The sequence below is a fragment of the Bufo bufo genome, chromosome 4, assembly GCF_905171765.1.
Source record: "Bufo bufo chromosome 4, aBufBuf1.1, whole genome shotgun sequence".
In the NCBI taxonomy this organism is placed as follows: domain Eukaryota; kingdom Metazoa; phylum Chordata; class Amphibia; order Anura; family Bufonidae; genus Bufo; species Bufo bufo.
This window is the reverse complement of record NC_053392.1, coordinates 425,162,125-425,182,968: the sequence shown is the minus strand read 5'-3', so window position 1 is coordinate 425,182,968 and position 20,844 is coordinate 425,162,125. Positions and strand designations below refer to the sequence as shown.

Sequence of the window (20,844 nt, the reverse complement as noted above, 5' to 3'; positions counted from 1 at the left end):
CTCTCCTTATTGGTGGCAGCGGCAGCAGCAGCACAGGGGGAGGGAGAGACTGCTTCCTTCTCCCCTGTGCTGCTGAGGGAACATGAGCAAGCTCATGTTCAGAGATACTAGACTGCGCAACAGCGCAGGCCAGTATCGAAAAAATGGAAATCCCGGTATCGTATCAATACCGGGACAAAAGTATCGAAATTTCGATACCCGCAACAACCCTAACGCCCACTAGGCTACACAAAATGGGTAGATGTTTAGAGCAGTGTTTAGAGCCACAGATGTTTAGAGCAGTGTTTCTCAACCAGTGTGCCTCCAGCTGTTGCAAAACTACAACTCCCAGCATGCCCAGTCAGCCTTTGGCTGTGCGGGCATGCTGGGAGTTTTAGTTTTGCAACAGCTGGAGGCACACTGGTTGGGAAACACTGGTTTAGAGGATAACGCTGATTTTTGGCACCTGATGTGGGATTGCACGCACTTAAAGGGAACCTGTCACCGGGATTTTGGGTATAGAGCTGAGGACATGGGTTGCTAGATGGCCGCTAGCACATCCGCAATATCCAGTACCATAGCTCTGTGTGCTTTTATTCTGTATAAAAACCGATTTGATACATATGCAAATTAACCGGAGATGAGTCAGAGCTTGAAAATATGACTCTTCTCTGGTCACACAAGTAAGATATGACTCTTATGTTAATTTGCATATGTATCAAACTTTGTGTTCTGGGTATATTAGACGAGGAGATTTGGGGGCACTATCACAGGGTGTTCCTGAGTGAGACTATTCTTTGCTAGAAAAGCCATTGCCTTGAGGTGAATGGCCGATAGAGCACCCACACTAAGTCAGTGGAAATCACTGGTCAATCATGCTGTGAGTATGGAAAAAATTGTATTTATCCACAGAAAATGCCCACAAAAGTTTCACAGGGTGTGGGGAGAGTGGTGCTCATCTTCTTTAACTTTGCATAATGCATGCATGTATTCTGCGGCCGATATTGTTCATACGTCTGCTGTATAATAATGTGCGCCTCTCGAGTTCCGGATTATTGCTTTGTCATACCTGCTACTCACTTCTCTCTGATTAAGAATGGATTTTTCTTATATCTGCTGTAGGATTCTAGAGATTTATCATGTTGTCAGTGTATCACCTGCGTGGGATTCATCCCTGCTATGCTCTAATGTAACATGCCTTATTTGTTAAACTTCAATAAAACGAGTTTAAAAAAAAAAATACACACTACTTGCGAGTGAAATTTCAGACTGAACCTAAATGCACTCTAACCTTTAAGTGTGAACTTAATGTGACAGTCTCTAAACTTTTGAATGCACATGTCCAACTGTTCAATGTTTCAGTACTTTTTGCACAACTTGCTGTTCCCTAACAAGGAGCTTGATGGCAAAATTCACAACAGGTGTTTGAACCATGAATCGCCCAATAAATTAGAATTGGTAATTAAACAGTCCTCCTCATCATGCTGTTCACAGTTTGACATCATAAGACTGAGACGACACCTAACAATTGATCAACAGTACCTCGCCATTGCGAGGCTTCAAGCAGAATGTTCTCAGAAAGAAGTGGCCACTGAGCTTAGAGTGTCACAGAGTGTCATCAGCAGGTTGCAACAGAGATACAGAGAGACTGGAAAAGTCACAAAAAGGCATAGAAGTGGACGTCCTTTGGCCAAATCCCACACCGATAACCACTTCATTGTGAACAATGCCCTGCGGAACTGAATGATGAATGCCAAACAACTCCAGGCACCCAAGTGTCACGTCAGACCATTCAAAACCATTTACATCACTGTGGTCTGCGTGTTAGATGACCTGCAAGGGTACCTGACCACACCACACTTGAGTTTTTTAGCCTTAATTTGCATCCCCTTATAAGTATATGGTTCTTATATCGCTGTTTAGGGCCTCAACAGGGCATCCAGCGTAGCACCAGAGTTCCAGTCAGGGCCACCCCTTGCAGGGTTTTTTGGACCCCGCTCCAAGGATGCATTTGTAGGGTGGACTAGGACAAGTAGGGACCTATCAGGGTCAGTGTATACACCATACCATTACCCTCCATTATTCCCTGACTTGATACTTATCATTTGCTAGTCCATTACCAGTGCCCACGGTGACATTTTCAGCTTCTTCCTGGTATTCCTTCTCCAGGTACCTAGCTGAGCGCTCCACTTTGCGCTATGCACTTTGTGGTTACTTCTTCCACCTGATGGTCCTATCGAAGCCCTATATGGTCTTTATATCCATGACTACACGGGTTTCTATATCACCATTTCTTACATGTTTGTTTGTCTGTAGGGGCCTTTTTTAACCTTAATACGATTAAAAGTGATATTTTACTTAGCTACTGCCCCCCTTTAATAGTTCAACCACCAGGCACAGGCATCATCATCTTGCATGGGTCAGGGAGCATCTACGCTGGACGAGGGAACAGTGGGCCTCAGTGTTGTTCACCGATGAAAGTCGATTCATGCTGAGCAGAAATGATGGCCACCAACGATGTTGGAGACGTCAATGAGAGCGCTATGCATCAGCCACTGTTGTCACCAGATGTGCCTTTGGTGATGGTGGTGTTACAGTGTGGGCAGGTGTGTTTAGGCAATACAGAACTGCCCTACAATGTTACAGTGACAAGCCTATACTACTTCAATAACATCATTAATCCAGACATTGTGCTCTGCATGAACAACACAGGCCTAATTTCAAGCACCAGCTCATCGAGGTTGCATCATTAGGGAACGGCTGCTGGAGACTGGGTACCTCAAATGGAGTGGCCTGCACTTTCTCCAGACCTGAATCCCATTGAAAACTTATGGGATCAGCTGAGTCGCTGTGTAGAGGCTTGTAACTCTGTACCCCAGAACCTCAACGACCTCAGGGCCGCCCTTCAAGAAGAGATGGGATGCTATGTCTCAGCAGACAATAAGTTGACTTGGGAACAGCATGAGACACCGTTGTCAAGCTGTAATTGATGCTCAAGGCCACATGACAAGTTTTTGAGACACTGACATTTTTTGTGGGGGTATACCCACCACTGTTGGTGGCTTTTGTTTCAATAAATTGTTTGAGATAAGGAAATCACCATTGCATGCTTTTACTTAAAGAGGACCTTTCACTAGAATAGAAAATCTAAACTAAGTATACAGACATGGAGAGTGGCGCCCAGGGATCCCCCTGCACTTACTATTATCCCTGGGCGCCACTCCGTTCTCCCGGTATAGGCTCCGGTATCTTCATATGTTCGGCTCCACCCAGTGGAACCTGCCAGCGTCTCCTTCTCCCATGCTGTAGCACTGGCCAATCGCAGCGCTCAGCTCATAGCCTGAGAGTTTTTTTCTCTCTCAGGCTATGAGCTGAGCGCTGCGATTGGCCAGCGCTACAGCATGGGAGAAGGAGACGCCGGCAGGCTCAACTGGGTGGAGCCGAACATATGAAGATACCGGAGCCTATACCGGGCGAACGGAGAGGTGCCCAGAGATAATGGTAAGTCCAGGGAGATCCCTGGGCGCCGCTCTCCATGTCTGTATACTTAGTTTAGATGTTTTATTCTAGTAAAAGGTCCTCTTTAAAATGCCCGACTTTCATGATATAATATCACTGTAGTGTGAACATTTTACGTTTTCCATAAAATTCACCCAAAAGCCAAATATCCCAAACTTTTTGTGAGTCGTGTATATAGTATACACTCACCTAAAGAATTATTAGGAACACCATACTAATACGGTGTTGGACCCCCTTTTGCCTTCAGAACTACCTTAATTCTACGTGGCATTGATTCAACAAGGTGCTGATAGCATTCTTTAGAAATGCTGGCCCATATTGATAGGATAGCATCTTGCAGTTGATGGAGATTTGAGGGATGCACATCCAGGGCACGAAGCTCCCGTTCCACCACATCCCAAAGATGCTCTATTGGGTTGAGATCTGGTGACTGTGGGGGCCATTTTAGTACAGTGAACTCATTGTCATGTTCAAGAAACCAATTTGAAATGATTCGAGCTTTGAGACATGGTGCATTATCCTGCTGGAAGTAGCCATCAGAGGATGGGTACATGGTGGTCATGAAAGGATGGACATGGTCAGAAACAATGCTCCGGTAGCCCGTGGCATTTAAACGATGCCCAATTGGCACTAAGGGGCTTAAAGTGTGCCCAGAAAACATCCCCCACACCATTACACCACCAGTGGTAACAAGGCATGATGGATACATGTTCTCATTCTGTTTACGCCAAATTCGGACTCTGCCATTTGAATGTCTCAACAGAAATCGAGACTCATCAGACCAGGCAACATTTTTCCAGTCTTCAACAGTCCAATTTTGGTGAGCTCGTGCAAATTGTAGCCTCTTTTTCCTATTTGTAGTGGAGATGAGTGGTACCCGGTGGGGTCTTCTGCTGTTGTAGCCCATCCGCCTCAAGGTTGTGCGTGTTGTGGCTTCACAAATGCTTTGCTGCATACCTCGGTTGTAACGAGTGGTTATTTCAGTCAACGTTGCTCTTCTATCAGCTTGAATCAGTCGGCCCATTCTCCTCTGACCTCTAGCATCCACAAGGACTGCCGCATACTGGATGTTTTTCCCTTTTCACACCATTCTTTGTAAACCCTAGAAATGGTTGTGCGTGAAAATCCCAGTAACTGAGCAGATTGTGAAATACTCAGACTCAATACCCGTCTGGCACCAACAACCATGCCATGCTCAAAATTGCTTAAATCACCTTTCTTTCCCATTCTGACATTCAGTTTGGAGTTCAGGAGATTGTCTTGACCAGGACCACACCCCTAAATGCATTGAAGCAACTGCCATGTGATTGGTTGACTAGATAATTGCATTAATGAGAAATAAAACAGGTGTTCCTAATAATTCTTTAGGTGAGTGTATATTGTCAGTTCTATTGATCTATATGAGAGCAGTGAGCTCAGCGTCCTCGCAGTTCAGTACTTGCTGTGCATACGGATGTTTCTTAGCCACGCTCATTTATAGAGTGCTGCTAAGGGTCACTTCAGAGCCAGTTTTTTTTCATACAAGTGTACAAATTCACTTAAAGGGTTTGTGTCACTTAAGTGGCACTTATGTAGAGAAAGTTAATACAAGGCACTTACTAATGTATTGTTATTATCCATATTGCCTCCTTTGCTGGTTTGATTCATTTTTCCATCACATTATACACAGCTTGTTTCCATGGTTACGGTCAGCCTGCAATCCAGCAGTGGTGGCCGTGTTTATGCAGTAAAGGAAAAAGTGCCGGCCTCTCTGGTGGCCAGGGGAGCTCACATGGTGCTTTTTACCTAGTGTGCAAGCATGGCCATCACTGCTGGATTGCAGGGTGGTGGTAACCATGGAAACTAGCAGCGTATAATGTGATGGAAAAAAGGATCCAACCAGCAAAGGAGGCAATATGGACAATGACAATACATTAGTAAGTGCTTAGTATTAACTTTCTCTACATAATAAATGCCGAAGTGACACAACCCCTTTAAAATATATTTTAAAAACTTTCCTCGTCACTTTCACTACATATTACAAAACAAGAAAATTATTCAATTACAGCTAAACTTTATAATTGTGGACAAGGGTATGTTCACATTTGTGTAGGAAACGGTTTGGCGCTAATTTAGATTTCAAAAGAGAAATAGTATTGCATGCAACGTTTTGCTTCCTATAAAAAGGGACTTCATGGCAGAATGCCAACAGACTCCACTACACTGTCAGCATCCGACGTATGATGAATCTGGCATCATGCAGGTGGCAATGTGGCCTAACATTTACATGTTACCTGCTACATTTTATAGTGTTGCCAGGAATACATGTTTGCCAAGACAAAAAAAGCATTTCAATGTATGAGAGGAGCTACTAATAAAAGGCTAAGCCTGTTCTGAAAAGAAATATAGATTTATAAAATGTATGATTGTGTACAGACTGGTTGGAGAGGAGATCCCGGAAATGATTTATAGTAAAATCACAAAAAGTAATCAGATCTTAGCTACGGCCTGAGAATGTGGTCATACAACTGCATTAGCAAGCTCATTGTTGTGACCTACGTCTTCTACGGCTGAATCCTCCCCATCAGCAGAATCCATAAAGTCTGTATTCATTGTCATGCATTTTCCTACAGAAAAAATAAATCATTGAATGGTACATTACCTGTTTCTGTGTTGGTCCTTCTTTAGAGAAATAGCCGAAAGAAAAGAATTTGGGGTACTGTTAAGAAAGACAAATCAATGAGATCAATTAATGTCTTGCATTTATTCAAATTTTTACTGCACTTTTTTCACATAAAAGTCTTCTATACATCTCTGAATCCTGTAGGCTCTTACTACCGTATTTTTCGCCCTATAAGACGCACCTAGGTTTTTGAGGAGGAAAATAAGAAAAAATATATTTTGAACCAAAAGGTTTGCTTTTGGTGGGTTTTGAACTAATGGTGGTCTGTGGATGACACTTATGGAGGGGATCTGTGGGTGACGCACTGTTATGGAGGGGATCTGTGGGTGACGCACTGTTATGGAGGGGATCTGTGGGTGACGCACTGTTATGGAGGGGATCTGTGGGTGACGCACTGTTATGGAGGGGATCTGTGGGTGACGCACTGTTATGGAGGGGATCTGTGGGTGACGCACTGTTATGGAGGGGATCTGTGGGTGACGCACTGTTATGGAGGGGATCTGTGGGTGACGCACTGTTATGGAGGGGATCTGTGGGTGACGCACTGTTATGGAGGGGATCTGTGGGTGACGCACTGTTATGGAGGGGATCTGTGGGTGACGCACTGTTATGGGGAGGATCTGTGGATGACACATATATAGCATCTTATGCTATGTGTCATCCACAGATCCCCCCCATAATAGTGTCCCTGCGGTGTGAATGACCCCCAATACAGGGGGTGGGGGTCGCACCTGGTTTTATAATGACAGCGGGGCCCGTGCAGTGACTGTATTCTACACGGAATATATAAAAACAGGTCTCGTCTGCACTGGATACGTGCGGCGAGCCAATGGACTTGAGGCGCAAATCACAACCCGAGCTTGGATACGAGATTTTTTATTTTGAATAGAGGACGCGTTTCGGGGTACTCAGGACCCCTTTATCAAGTCTGAAAAAACATATGGTTGTTACAGTTGTCTGTAGCAGTGTAAAAGAATCAAAGGTGTAAGTAATATAAAAGTACAAATAAACAAAAGTTCATAGTAGTAGTTGGACAGTAGCTAAAATAGTGTGTATACAAACGTGCGTACATGCACACATACACGCATTTATATCTGTATATATATAAAAAAAAATAAAAAAAATAAAAATTGTTTGGGCGCATAAATGGATCAATGGATGGAGACAAAAGTATAAACATAAATGCAAGCATAAACGTAATATATATCCATAAGTAGTAGATTAGTTCAGTGTTTTGACTGGATGATTGTTTGCACAGATAATAAAATACAGGATAAAGGTAAAAAATAGTTAAAAAGTGGCTGGAGGGTATAGATAAAATGGATTTTAGATCTAAAAAGATAAAAAACTGACACAAACCCTGTTGGGGTATATATAGCTGTATCGGACGGTTTCCTGGTTGTGTACAGAACTAATTGTACGCAGGAATAGATAGGTAAAAGTACATGGTTTGGAATGTAGATAAAGGGAGTCTCTTGCAAGGGGGAGAATAATATTTTTTCTCTCATAAAGGAACAATTATTTGAAAATTCTTAATTAAAAGTAAAATACTATCATCTGGATAGGAGTGTTAGACTTTGCTATTCTTTTTGTATAAAACTGGAAATTATACTGTACATGAGTGTTTTATAGTAAGACGGAATGCTTGCAGTACCTGTATCCTTGGCACACGGGCCCTGCTCACTGTATATAATCTTATCTATAATTGTAGGCATTGTTAATATATAAAATATATATAAAAGTATATATATATATATATATATATATATATATATATATATAAAAGTTCAGGTTAATCAGCGCCTGTATACCGTACGTACAAGCGCTCGTAGCAGAGAGGAGGGAGGAGGCAGGCCGGGCACTAGCAGCGTGAGTCACGTTATGCGCCCACGCCGCCTGCTTCATTCATAAAGTGGGCGGCGCAGGCGCGTGACATAGTGACTCACGCTGCCAGCGCCCTTCCTCCCCCCTCCTCTGTGCTACGAGCGCTTGTAAGTATAAAGGCGCTGTTTACCCTGAACTATATTAACAATGCTTACAAATATAGATAAGATTATATACAGTGATCGGGGCCCGTGTAGTAGAATACAGTCACTGCACGGGCCCCGCTGTCATTATAAAAGCAGATGCCGGCCCCCAGCCCCTCCTCCCTCTCAGCTGATACACCCGCCGCGCGGCATCGCGACTTATCATTGAAAATTCGGAAAAATGCAGCATTCGCCCCATAAGACGCACTGCTATTTTCCCCCCACTTTTGGGGAAGGGGGGGGGGGGGGGGGGGGTCTTATAGGGCGAAAAATACGGTATATGGGCTCATGTACTGGGCAGAGTAGTACAAAAACACATGGACTCTCCGCATGTGCCACCAGACGTTACTCTATATATAGCTCTGTATTATGCTTGTATGGCATAATACCATCTGTAATATGGTCACCACGACTTCAAAGCCCATATACCACAGCAGACTTTAGAACACAAGTGTTACTGGCACAAGAGAAGCTAGGAAAGCGCTAGGTCAGCTTAGTCACATCTTTGTAAATGGTAAAAAAAAAAAAAAAAAAAGCACAGTATGAACAGTATGTAGACATTTTTCTTATTAAAATGTATCTAACTGTTGCGAGCTCACGAGATATGGTATGGTCACTGGTTACTAAGGCGTGACGTTACACCATCCTTTTTTATGGTGCCAGAGGTGGGACCCACACCTTCACACCATGTGTTTTTCCATCTACATGGGCTGCTGTCAAGACAGGCGATAACTAACCTGTGACATTAGCTATATCCGTCTTATATACAAGTTGCCGGATTATTGGTCATGCTGTCTGCTAAATTTGATTGAACTGGGGACTGGCCTAGACCCCCTGGAGAGAGGTCTTTCCTGTTCCATTAGCTCGGTTCCTGGCTGGCTGAATGGATGTGTGAAATTGTAAACAAAGGTGGCCTACTAGAGGTTCTCTGCCATATGGCTGGGCCTTGAAGCAGGGCCCTCCTGTGGAGTTCACTACCTCTGCTATCTGACAGCTGATGGCTGGTGTGGGAACATGGCTGACAAAATATTAATCCATATTCCTCACACGAGGTTTATACAGCGCTTCTGATTTAGTAGATACTAAGGACTCTAACGGCAAATGTTCAGTTTGCTTAGTAGTGTCAGTATTTTATTTTTTTTTTTAAATAATTCTTTCTATGTAAGGTCACATGGGAAAAGTGGTATTATAGGTGATCCAAAATTTCAACCACTATTTTGCTCCCTAAAGACATTTCCTTAAAGGGGTTGTAGGGGTGGGCGATATGGCCTAAAATCTATATTGCGATATCATTTTAAGCATGTGCGATATGCAATATATATCGCGATATATTGTTTTCTATATTTGGGGGGGGGGGGGGGGGGTTTAAACTTTTTTTTTACTTTTTATTTAATAACTATTAGCCTCCTTAAGGGCTAGAACCCTTGTCATATTCACCCTAATAGAGCTCTATTAGGGTGATTAGGACTTTACACTCTCCCTTTTGCCCTGTGCTTTGTGCACACAACAGCAGGGAGCTGACCATGGCAGCCAGCCTCTCATGTGCCCCCAGCCCCTGATCCACCCCCCAGCCTCTCCCTCTTATCAGCCCCCTCTGGTAACTCAAACCCACCCACCCCTCCCTCCCTCCCCAGTATTAATCATTGGTGGCAGTGGCCACAGGGTCCCCCCCTCCCCCCATCATTGGTGGCAGTGGGCAGTTCCGATCGGAGTCCCAGCAGTGTAATGCTGGGGCTCCGATCGGTTACCATGGCAGCCAGGACGCTACTGAAGTCCTGGCTGCCATGGTATGTTAGTGAGCAGCATTATACTCACGTGCGCCGTGGCTGCCGGACGCTCCTTCTCATAGGTCTGTGCGGCGCATTGCTAATGCTATAAGCATTAGCAATGTGCCGCACAGACAGAAGAAGGAGCGACCGGCGGCCACGGCGCACGTGAGTATAATGCTGCTCACTAACATACCATGGCAGCCAGGACTTCAGTAGCGCGACTCCTGGCTGCCATGGTAACCGATCGGAGCCCCAGCGTTAGACTGGGACTGCCCACTGCCACCAATGCAAAGACTGAAGAACATTCCCGGCACCCGACCTCTAACAGGACGCTGTGATCCGCGCGATTAACCCCTCAACTGAGGGGTTAATTGCGGCGGATCGCAGCGTGCAGTCATAGGGGCTGGGTTATGGCCGGCACATGAACGCTACGTTGGTATTCAGGCATTCATTGGTGGCGCAGTGGCCACAGTCCCTCCCCTCCTCCTACTACTCTGTTCTCTTTGGTGGTCAGCGCCAGCCGCGCACAGTGGGGAGGGAGGGACTCCCTCCTTCTCCACTGTGCCGGCTCAGGAGAACATGGTGCACGCCGAGAGCGCGATCATATCGCGGTCCGGCGATATAGGCGATATGCACAAAATCTATATCGTGGCATAAATTTATATCGCCTATATCGCCCACTACTAGTTGTACCATTACAAAAACGTAGCTAATATCCGGAATAACCGCATAACTGTATGATCAGGAAGGAGCTGACCATCCAAACCACTGATTCAATGGAGCAATGGTCATGCATGTGTGCTGCAGCCCCATGCAACTCCATGGGGCTGCAGGAGATAGCAGAGTGGACCCCTGGTGATCAGACACATCCTCTATCCTGTAAATTGAGAATAAATCTTTGTAATGGGAGAGCCCCTTTAACAGGAACAAGCAATTTACGTGGAACACTAAAAACAAAACCATACTTACTTTTATCAGAAGTTTCCGGCCAAAACTGAATTTGGTGAATAGCAAAAAGAGGAACCCTGCAAACATCAACCGGATAACAGATGCGATACCACCCACTGCTACATAGGCAGAATACTGAACCTAGGAGGAAAACAAGAATTATTCTATCTTTGCTGAAAATGTATTAAATCAGAGTTCTTAGATACAAATATCTACTTATTGGTACAATGTACCCTGCAATGTACCCCTGTGAAATTAAATTGTTAAATGTACAATACGTATGTGTGTAAAATAGTATATAAAAATTGTAGTAGGCAGACACGCTGTATGGCCAAAAATGTGGACACACTACACATCTTCCCAAATTACTGCGTTTCATGGAATTGGTTTCTATGGTGGAAAAGCTGCATACAAGCCTAAGATCACCAAGCACAAAAGTCAGGTGAAGTGGTGTAAGGCTACATTCACACGTGTGACAGACATTTTTGTACTGGCCGTCACACGGCCACATTTAGAACTAATTGAAGTGAATGGGGATAGTCACATGGCCATTTTTTTTTACTGGCCAGTGAATAGCGGCCGTCAAAAAAATAGGAATTGTCCCTTTTTTGGCCGTTTTCATGGCCAGACAAACCCTATTGAAATCAATGGGACAATTTTTAACAGCCGTTAGACAGGAGTGCACCCATCTAACAGTTGTTAAAATAGGTACACTAGTGGAAAATGGCCTTTTAGGTGTAAAAATATATATTTTTTTAATTATTCACCACATCAGCCGTTCTTCTCTTGATGCTGAAGGACCTACACTCCCAGCATGATTGCTAGGAGCACATGGTGATGTCATCATGCTGGGAGAGCAGGTCCTTCAGCATCAAAAGAGGAATGACTGCCTCTGCTTGTACAAGTGAATGGGGTAAAAAAAAAAAAAAAAAACCTGTGCATAGTTTCTGCTGGGTGCCTCTCTGTGGGGCATTATTTCTGATGGGGCAACTCTGTGGGACATTATTTCTGATGGGGCCACTACGGGGAACATTATTACTGCTGGGGCCACTACGGGGAACATTATTACTGCTGGGGCCACTACGGGGAACATTATTACTGCTGGGGCCACTACGGGGAACATTATTACTGCTGGGGCCACTACGGGGAACATTATTACTGCTGGGGCCACTACGGGGAACATTATTACTGCTGGGGCCACTACGGGGAACATTATTACTGCTGGGGCCACTACGGGGAACATTATTACTGCTGCGGACTACTGGGGAGGACATTATGTATACTTCAGGGGTTGGGATTTAAATAAAAAAAATAATCCAATGAAAATCATCTATTTTTAAGCTCCATTTTTAACGGTTGTTAAAAATGGATGCAAAAATGGCCATGAAAAACTGGTTTGTGTGAAATGTAGCCTAAAGTACAGTGCCACTAGACCTGCTCTCAATAGTGATACACCAGGTTTCACTATCTGGCAGTCAGATGGACGAACCTGGGTTTAGCAGATGCCCAAAATAACACACTACCTCTTGGAATGCACAGGGCTTACTGTAAAATGTTGTGGTATATTAAGCATGTGGACCTGTTTCTTAGGCTATGGGCTAGGCCCCTTATTTCTAATGAATGGTAATGTTAGGCAATTTATTCTTCCAACTTAGCGGCGACAGTCTGGAGAAGTCCCTTTCCTGTTCCAGCATGACTGTGCCCCTGTGTATAAAGATATGGTTTGATAAATCTGGTGTGGAATAGCACCAGTGACCTGTAGAGAATCCTGGGCTCAACCCCACTTAAAGGGGTTCTGCAGTTAGTTTGAACTGATGATCTATCCTCTGCTTAGCCGCGTCCAGGCCAGTTGATAATAGTTGTGACGTCACTGGGCCAGCGGTAAATAGTGAGAAGGCTGCCTTCTCAAACAGCTGATCGGCGAGGGTCACAGGTGTCGGACACCCCCGCTGATCAGATGCTAATGATCTATCCAGAGGATAGATCATCAGTTTAAACAAACTGCAGAACCCCTTTTAACACCTTTGGGACAAATTGGAACTTTGATTGCGAGTCCAACATCAGTTCCTGACCTCACTAATGCTCAGGCATGCCACAATCTTATGGAAAGCCTTCCCAGAAGCGTGAACGTGGGTCGGGCTGCATGTTTGAGATGTCCAACAAGCTCATATAAGTGTGATGGTTAATTGTCCACATACTTTTGGTCATCCATTAATATTTTTTTCAAATCATTCGTAGATTGAAATCATTCTCGGAAAATAACTTTAAAATGGCCACCAGCAACCTGTCCTACAATGTGAGAAGGACTGACTGCCACCACTGCCTAAGGGAGGTGAGGGAGCGGGGCCTCACTACACTCAGGCACTTGCATATACTATATATTGGCGAGTTTTCCTGTCAGGCTGCTCAGCCATGATGGAATATCAGACAGGATCACATAATTACCATATTTTGAAATTAGTTTGCAATTCGTTTACTGGTAAAGGCAGAATTGCGTTATGATTCTGTAACCACAGACCATAACGCAATTCTATGACGGAATGTATAACGGAATGCCTTTAGAGGCATTCCGTCATAATAGAAGTCTATGGGCTGCATAACAGTTCCATCCTGTTTCCGTTATGCAGGGGAGTTTTTTTTTTTATCGTTAAAAACACTTTTATTTCCCTTTTATCATTTTTGTCCCACTACGGGACTTCAACATTGCAGGGTCTGATCCCTGTTTCAATACAGCACAATACATCTGTATATGTAGCCTTAAGGGATTCTCTAGCATCTTTTGTTTTGCTGGCCCTGGGGTTCCTCGGTGATGCTGTATCTTACCAGGGGGGTCTTTTCTGATTCCTCTGTTATCATTGTAGCGTTCCCTATGTAGCAGTATTTATAAGTTTCCGGTTTTATCCTGACAATGAGCTTTCCATTTTAGGATCTGTTCATTTCTCTGAAGCTTTTAGATTTTACAAGCATATGTTTCCTTTTTATCAGCCATTGGGCATTTCAGTCTGCAGGTGTATACGATCTATTCTGTTATCCTCCCATTTTCAGGGGGATTCAGAGAGAATACGCAGTTGCCTCCCTGCTTCTTTGTTCTCTCAATTGAGTCCTAACTAAGGCTACTTTAACACTAGCGTTTTTGCTGGATCCGGCGGGGTTCAGCAAAAACACTTCCGTTACTGATAATACAACCATCTGCATCAGTTTTGAACAGATCTGGTTGTATTATCTGTAACATACTGAAAACGGATTCAGTGTCCATTCCGTTTTTTTTTTTTTTGCGGACCGTATGCGGAACCATTTATTTCAATGTCTCCGCAAAAAATAACTGAAGTTACTCCATGTGCATTCCGTTTCTATATTTCCGTTGCAAAAAAATAAATAGAACATGTCCTATTATTGTCCGCATTATGGACATGGATAGTACTGTTCTATTAGGGGCCAGCTGTTCCATTCCGCAAAATACAGAATGCACACGGACGTTATCCGTATTTTTTGCGGACCGCAAAAAACATACGGTTGTGTCCATGAACCCTTATAGCCATGGATTCATGTTCTTCTGCTTCTCCTTTAGGCAGAGTTTTTTTTCATTCTTCTCTTGTACATTTTTCCTCTCCCTGCTGTTGATATTGGGTGATCCTCCAGCTCTTGTCAGTGAGCTTCAGGACAGAATTACATTTTATCACCTAAAAATTTACGACTATGATAAAATGGCAGACTATCTGTTAACTGATCAGCCGCCCAGCACCAGAAACGTTGGTCCAGACCAGAGACTACTTCTTCCTTATTCTCTTATATATGGTCATTGGTGACTAGGCCAGTAGAGTAGATATTGTGTCTTCAAGTTTCTTTACCTAAGGTTTTTTTGACATTACTCTGGGAGTTACCTCTGTGATACCAAAGATCTATTCTTTAAATGACAATGTCTGCCTGCTGTCTCTCCTATCCATCGGATTTTCTTCGGAAAAAATCTACATCCTTGAAAAGACAAGTAACCAATTTAATTCTATTATACCATAGAAGGGGTCCTCTCTTTTTTCTAAGGCCTGATCTGCCCATTCAGCCTCCACACCGTGGGGCAGAGAAGGCCAAGTGTCTCAAGTACTATTATGCAAAGTTTACCCTCCATTTTTTGTTTTTGCTATCCACATCCCATTTTGTGCTGCATTTTTCCTTTCTTCAAGTCCAAAGGTAGCACATACATGCGAATTCTTAATTTAGTATTCTAGGTGGGCTGGTCCTAGGGTGGAGACTAAAGGACAGAATATCCCGCTCTGTGCTGCCTTAGGACTTAAGCAAAATTATAGGTAAGAAAGTTTTGCTTTCTACGTCCTTACAGAAATTGGTCTAACCTTCTGCATGAATACAGACAACACTGCCACACTTTAAACTCACAGGAGTCTCCTGCATATTCTCATGGAGATAACGTTGGGTCCTCTTGACAACAGAAGGATCTGCCCCAAGAAAAGGAATGGCATACTGCTGTATCTCATTACTGTAAAATACTGCACCCCTGCAAAAGAGAAAATGAGTGTAATCGAAATGTTTCTTTAATGTTGAAAGGGATAACGTCACCTCTCATGACATGACTATTTTAGAAAATACTTATATTCTTCATGAAATAACAACCCTGGGGCACTTCTCTTACATTTCCCCATTGTGCCTTTCCAATGACTGCTGATAGTATCAAACTGTGTGGGGACACACCTATTTGACCAGAGGATTGGTAGCGCCCAGTTGTTAATGTATTCATACATTTCTAGGGGAAATAATATAGGACCAATATGAGTTATTTAGGCTACTTTCACACTAGCGTTGTTTGAATCCAGCGTTCAATTCCGTCACCGCCATTTATGGATTTTAACTTTTTTTTCGGTTTAACATGCAAAAGCCGGATCCGGTTTGACGGAACACACGGCGCCGGATCCGGCGTTAATGCAAGTCAATGGGAAAAAGGCCAGATCCAGCGTTCAGTCAAAGTGTTCCGAATTTTTGGCCGGAGGTAAAAATAAAACATGCTACGGTTTTCTGATCAGTCAAAAAGACTGAACTGAAGACATCCTGAACGGATTACGCTCTATTCAGAATGCATGGGGATAAAACTGATCAGTTCTTTTCCCGGATTTGAGCCCCTAGGACGGAACTCAGCACCGGAAAAGAAAAACGCTAGTGTGAAAGTACCCTTAAACAGTTGATTGAGAAGATTGATATATAGTTTTGTGGGAAAATATTCAGTAAAACTTGTAATTTATACATTTATATCTTTGCAGTTTTTCACAGGGCTGCAAAACAATCGGTACAGAAGGGAGGAGTTACCAGTGACTGACAACGATCTCTGTATGTACACACAATGCTATCAGTCACTGATATCCTCTCCCTCCTGTACTGAAAGGAATAAATGTACAAATTACAGGCGATACTGAATCTTTTCCCACAAATATATATCAATCTGCTCAGATTCTCCAGCTCTATAACGTGGTACTATCAGATTGCATTGCATTTTGTGGCAACAGATCCTCTTTAACCCTTAGGATACCGGAGTTTTTTTTTCGTTTTCGCGTTTTCATTTTTCTTCCCAATCATCCTTGAGCCATAACTTTATTTGTCTGTCACAAAGCTGTATGAGGGCATAGTTTTTTGCGGGACACGTTGTACTTTCTAATGCCACCATTTAATATGGCATACAATGTAGTGGGAAGCGGGGGGAAAAAAATTCCAAATGGGGTGGAATTGAAACACTGTGGGAACAAAACCCGTAAAACGATGTGTTTTTTTCCCATTTGCTCCAAAACTGACCTGTGCCCTTCATTCTATGAATCAGTAAGATTACATCAATACCACAAAATGTTTAGGTTTTTAGGTCATGTAAGTAGTATAAAAAAAATTAAAAAATTAAAAAAAAATTACCGGTAATTTTTATTTTTTTAAATTACCATATTCTGACCCCCATAACTTTTCTTTTTAGGTATATCTACTGAGCTGTCGGGGCTTATTTTTTTCAGTTGTAGTTTTTATCGATACCATTTTGGAGTGTGTGTGACTTTTTGATCACATTTTATTAAATTTATTTTTTGCTTAACCACCTCAGCCCCTATGGCTTAAACACCCTGAAAGACCAGGCCACTTTTTACACTTCTGACCTACACTACTTTCACCGTTTATTGCTCGGTCATGCAACTTACCACCCAAATGAATTTTACCTCCTTTTCTTCTCACTAATAGAGCTTTCATTTGGTGGTATTTCATTGCAGCTGACATTTTTACTTTTTTTGTTATTAATCGAAATTTAACGATTTTTTTGCAAAAAAATGACATTTTTCACTTTCAGTTGTAAAATTTTGCAAAAAAAACAACATCCATCTAAAAATTTTGCTCTAAATTTATTGATATACATGTCTTTGATAAAAAAAAATGTTTGGGTAAAAAAAAAAAAATATGGTTTGGGTAAAAGTTATAGCGTTTACAAACTATGGTACAAAAATGTGAATTTCCGCTTTTTGAAGCAGCTCTGACTTTGAGCACCTGTCATGTTTCCTGAGGTTCTACAATGGCCAGACAGTACAAACACCCCACAAATGACCCCATTTCGGAAAGTAGACACCCTAAGGTATTCGCTGATGGGCATAGTGAGTTCATAGAACTTTTTATTTTTTGTCACAAGTTAGCGGAAAATGATGATTTTTTTTTTTTTTTTTTCTTACAAAGTCTCATATTCCACTAACTTGTGACAAAAAATAAAAAGTTCTATGAACTCACTATGCCCATCAGTGAATACCTTGGGGTGTCTTCTTTCCAAAATAGGGTCACTTGTGGGGTAGTTATACTGCCCTGGCATTCTAGGGGCCCAAATGTGTGGTAAGGAGTTTGAAATCAAATTCTGTAAAAAATGGCCAGTGAAATCCGAAAGGTGCTCTTTGGAATGTGGGCCCCTTTGCCCACCTAGGCTGCAAAAAAGTGTCACACATGTGGTATCTCCGTATTCAGGAGAAGTTGGGGAATGTGTTTTCGGGTGTAATTTTACATACCCCCCCATGCTGGGTGAGATAAATATCTTGGTCAAATGCCAACTTTGTATAAAAAAATGGGAAAAGTTGTCTTTTGCCAAGATATTTCTCTCACCCAGCATGGGTATATGTAAAATGACACCCCAAAACACATTCCCCAACTTCTCCTGAATACGGAGATACCACATGTGTGACACTTTTTTGCAGCCTAGGTGGGCAAAGGGGCCCACATTCCAAAGAGCACCTTTAGGATTTCAAAGGCCATTTTTTACAGAATTTGATTTCAAACTCCTTACCACACATTTGGGCCCCTAGAATGCCAGGGCAGTATAACTACCCCACAAGTGACCCCATTTTGGAAAGAAGACACCCCAAGGTATTCGCTGATGGGCATAGTGAGTTCATGGAAGTTTTTATTTTTTGTCACAAGTTAGTGGAATATGAGACTTTGTAAGAAAAAAAAATCATCATTTTCCACTAACTTGTGACAAAAAATAAAAAATTCTAGGAACTCGCCATGCCCCTCACGGAATACCTTGGGGTGTCTTCTTTCCAAAACGGGGTCACTTGTGGGATAGTTATACTGCCCTGGCATTCTAGGGGCCCAAATGTGTGGTAAGGAGTTTGAAATCAAATTCTGTAAAAAATGGCCAGTGAAATCCGAAAGGTGCTCTTTGGAATGTGGGCCCCTTTGCCCACCTAGGCTGCAAGAAAGTGTCACACATGTGGTATCTCCGTATTCAGGAGAAGTTGGGGAAAGTGTTTTGGGGTGTCATTTTACATATACCCATGCTGGGTGAGAGAAATATCTTGGCAAAAGACAACTTTTCCCATTTTTTTATACAAAGTTGGCATTTGACCAAGATATTTATCTCACCCAGCATGGGTATATGTAAAATTACACCCCAAAACACATTCCCCAACTTCTCCTGAATATGGAGATACCACATGTGTGACACTTTTTTGCAGCCTAGATGGGCAAAGGTGCCCAAATTCCTTTTAGGAGGGCATTTTTAGACATTTGGATACCAGACTTCTTCTCACGCTTTGGGGCCCCTAAAATGCCAGGGCAGTATAAATACCCCACATGTGACCCCATTTTGGAAAGAAGACACCCCAAGGTATTAAATGAGGGGCATGGCGAGTTCATAGAAAAAAAAAAATTTTGGCACAAGTTAGCGGAAATAGATTTTTTTTATTTTTTTCTCACAAAGTCTCCCTTTCCGCTAACTTGGGACAAAAAGTTCAATCTTTCATGGACTCAATATGCCCCTCAGCGAATATCTTGGGGTGTCTTCTTTCCAAAATGGTGTTATTTGTGGGGTGTTTGTACTGCCCTGGCATTTGAGGGTCTCCGCAATCATTACATGTATGCCCAGCATTAGGAGTTTCTGCTATTCTCCTTATATTGAGCATACAGGTAATAAGATTTTTTTTTCCGTTCAGCCTCTGGGCTGAAAGAAAAAAATGAACGGCACAGATTTCTTCATTCGCATCGATCAATGTGGATGAAAAAATCTCTGCCAAAAAAAGAAAAAGGAGGGGAAAGGCGTCTGCCAGGACATAGGAGCTCCGCCCAACATCCATACCCACTTAGCTCGTATGCCCTGGCAAACCAGATTTCTCCATTCACATCAATCGATGTGGATGAATAAATCATTGCCGGGATTTTTTTTTTATATATACAAAGTGTTTGCCAAAGTATATGAACACCGCCACCTCCTCAGCTCATATGCCTCGGCAAACGTATCTTTTACTGCAGAGGAGAAATCTCGTCTTGCAGCGCCGCATACACCGACTTTTGTGTAATCTGACAGCAGCGCAATGCTTCTGTCCGAATGCACATCAGTGCTGCAGCTAGTCGATCGGTTGGTCCACCTGGAAGGTAAAAAAAACAAAACAAAAAAGAAAAAACCAGGCCGCAACGCAATAAATTTATTAACTTTTGAACAGAACATATAAACTTTTTTTAAACTTTTTTAACTGAACGTTAACTTTTTTACTTACCGGTATTTTTTTTTTTTGTTTAGTTTTTTTTACCTTTATAGAACAAACCTCTCCTTCCCCATGGGACAATGTGCAAATCGCCCAAAGATGTGGCGAAGTACGTTATGCACTTTATCCCAAGTGAAAGGAGAGGTTTGCAGCAGCTGTGAGTAAAAGGGCCCTAATAGCCCTGTGTGCCTGTCCTGTGAGATGCAATCCCTATGCTAAGTGTACCTGTGTGTGGTACTTCCAGAAACACTCACCAAAGCATAGGGCAGGGTGGTCAGGACAGTCAGGACAGAAATAGCGGGTGTCACGCCTTATTCCACTCCTGCTACAGACACGACATCTTTAAAACTGATTTTTTTATCGCCGCAGTGCGTGTAAAATGAATGTGCATGAATGTGGGTGAACGCACGTGTGGGCGACCGATCAGGCCTGATCGGGCAAACACTGCGTTTTGGGTGGAGGGCGAGCTAAGGTGACACTAATACAATTATAGATCTGACCGTGATCAGTTTTGATCACTTACAGATACTATAAAAGTACAAATGCTGATTAGCGATACGCTAAACAGCGAATAAGTGACTGCGGTGCGGTGGGCTGGGCGCTAACTCACGCTAAACTACCTAACCAAGGGGCCTAAACTATCCCTAAAACCTAACAGTCAATACCAGTGAAAAAAAAAAAGTGACAGTTTACACTGATCACTTTTTTTCCTTTCACTAGTGATTGACAGGGGCGATCAAAGGGTTAATTGGGGTGCAGGGGGGTGATCTGGGGCTACAGTGAAGTGTTTGGTGCTACTCACAGTTCAGTCTGCTCCTCTGCTGGATCCAACCGACGAAAAGGACCAGCAGAGGAGCAGAGAAGCCATATAACAGATCATATTTACTAATATGATCTGTTATATGGCTTGTGATTGGATTTTTTGAAAATCGCCAGCCAATGATCGT

General features: G+C 42.9%; 1 protein-coding gene across 1 annotated transcript in view; it reads right to left on the bottom strand.

Annotated features, from left to right (window-relative positions):
- LOC120998606 (saccharopine dehydrogenase-like oxidoreductase) overlaps positions 1 to 20,844 on the bottom strand; it is a 166,650-nt gene that overhangs the window by 46,432 nt on the left and 99,374 nt on the right. The window contains exons 7-9 of the mRNA XM_040429322.1: positions 15,294 to 15,411; positions 10,926 to 11,045; positions 6,140 to 6,196 (exon numbers count right to left, since the gene is read on the bottom strand). Of these exons, the coding sequence (XP_040285256.1) occupies positions 6,140 to 6,196; positions 10,926 to 11,045; positions 15,294 to 15,411 (295 nt within the window). The remainder of the gene's footprint in view (positions 1 to 6,139; positions 6,197 to 10,925; positions 11,046 to 15,293; positions 15,412 to 20,844) is intronic.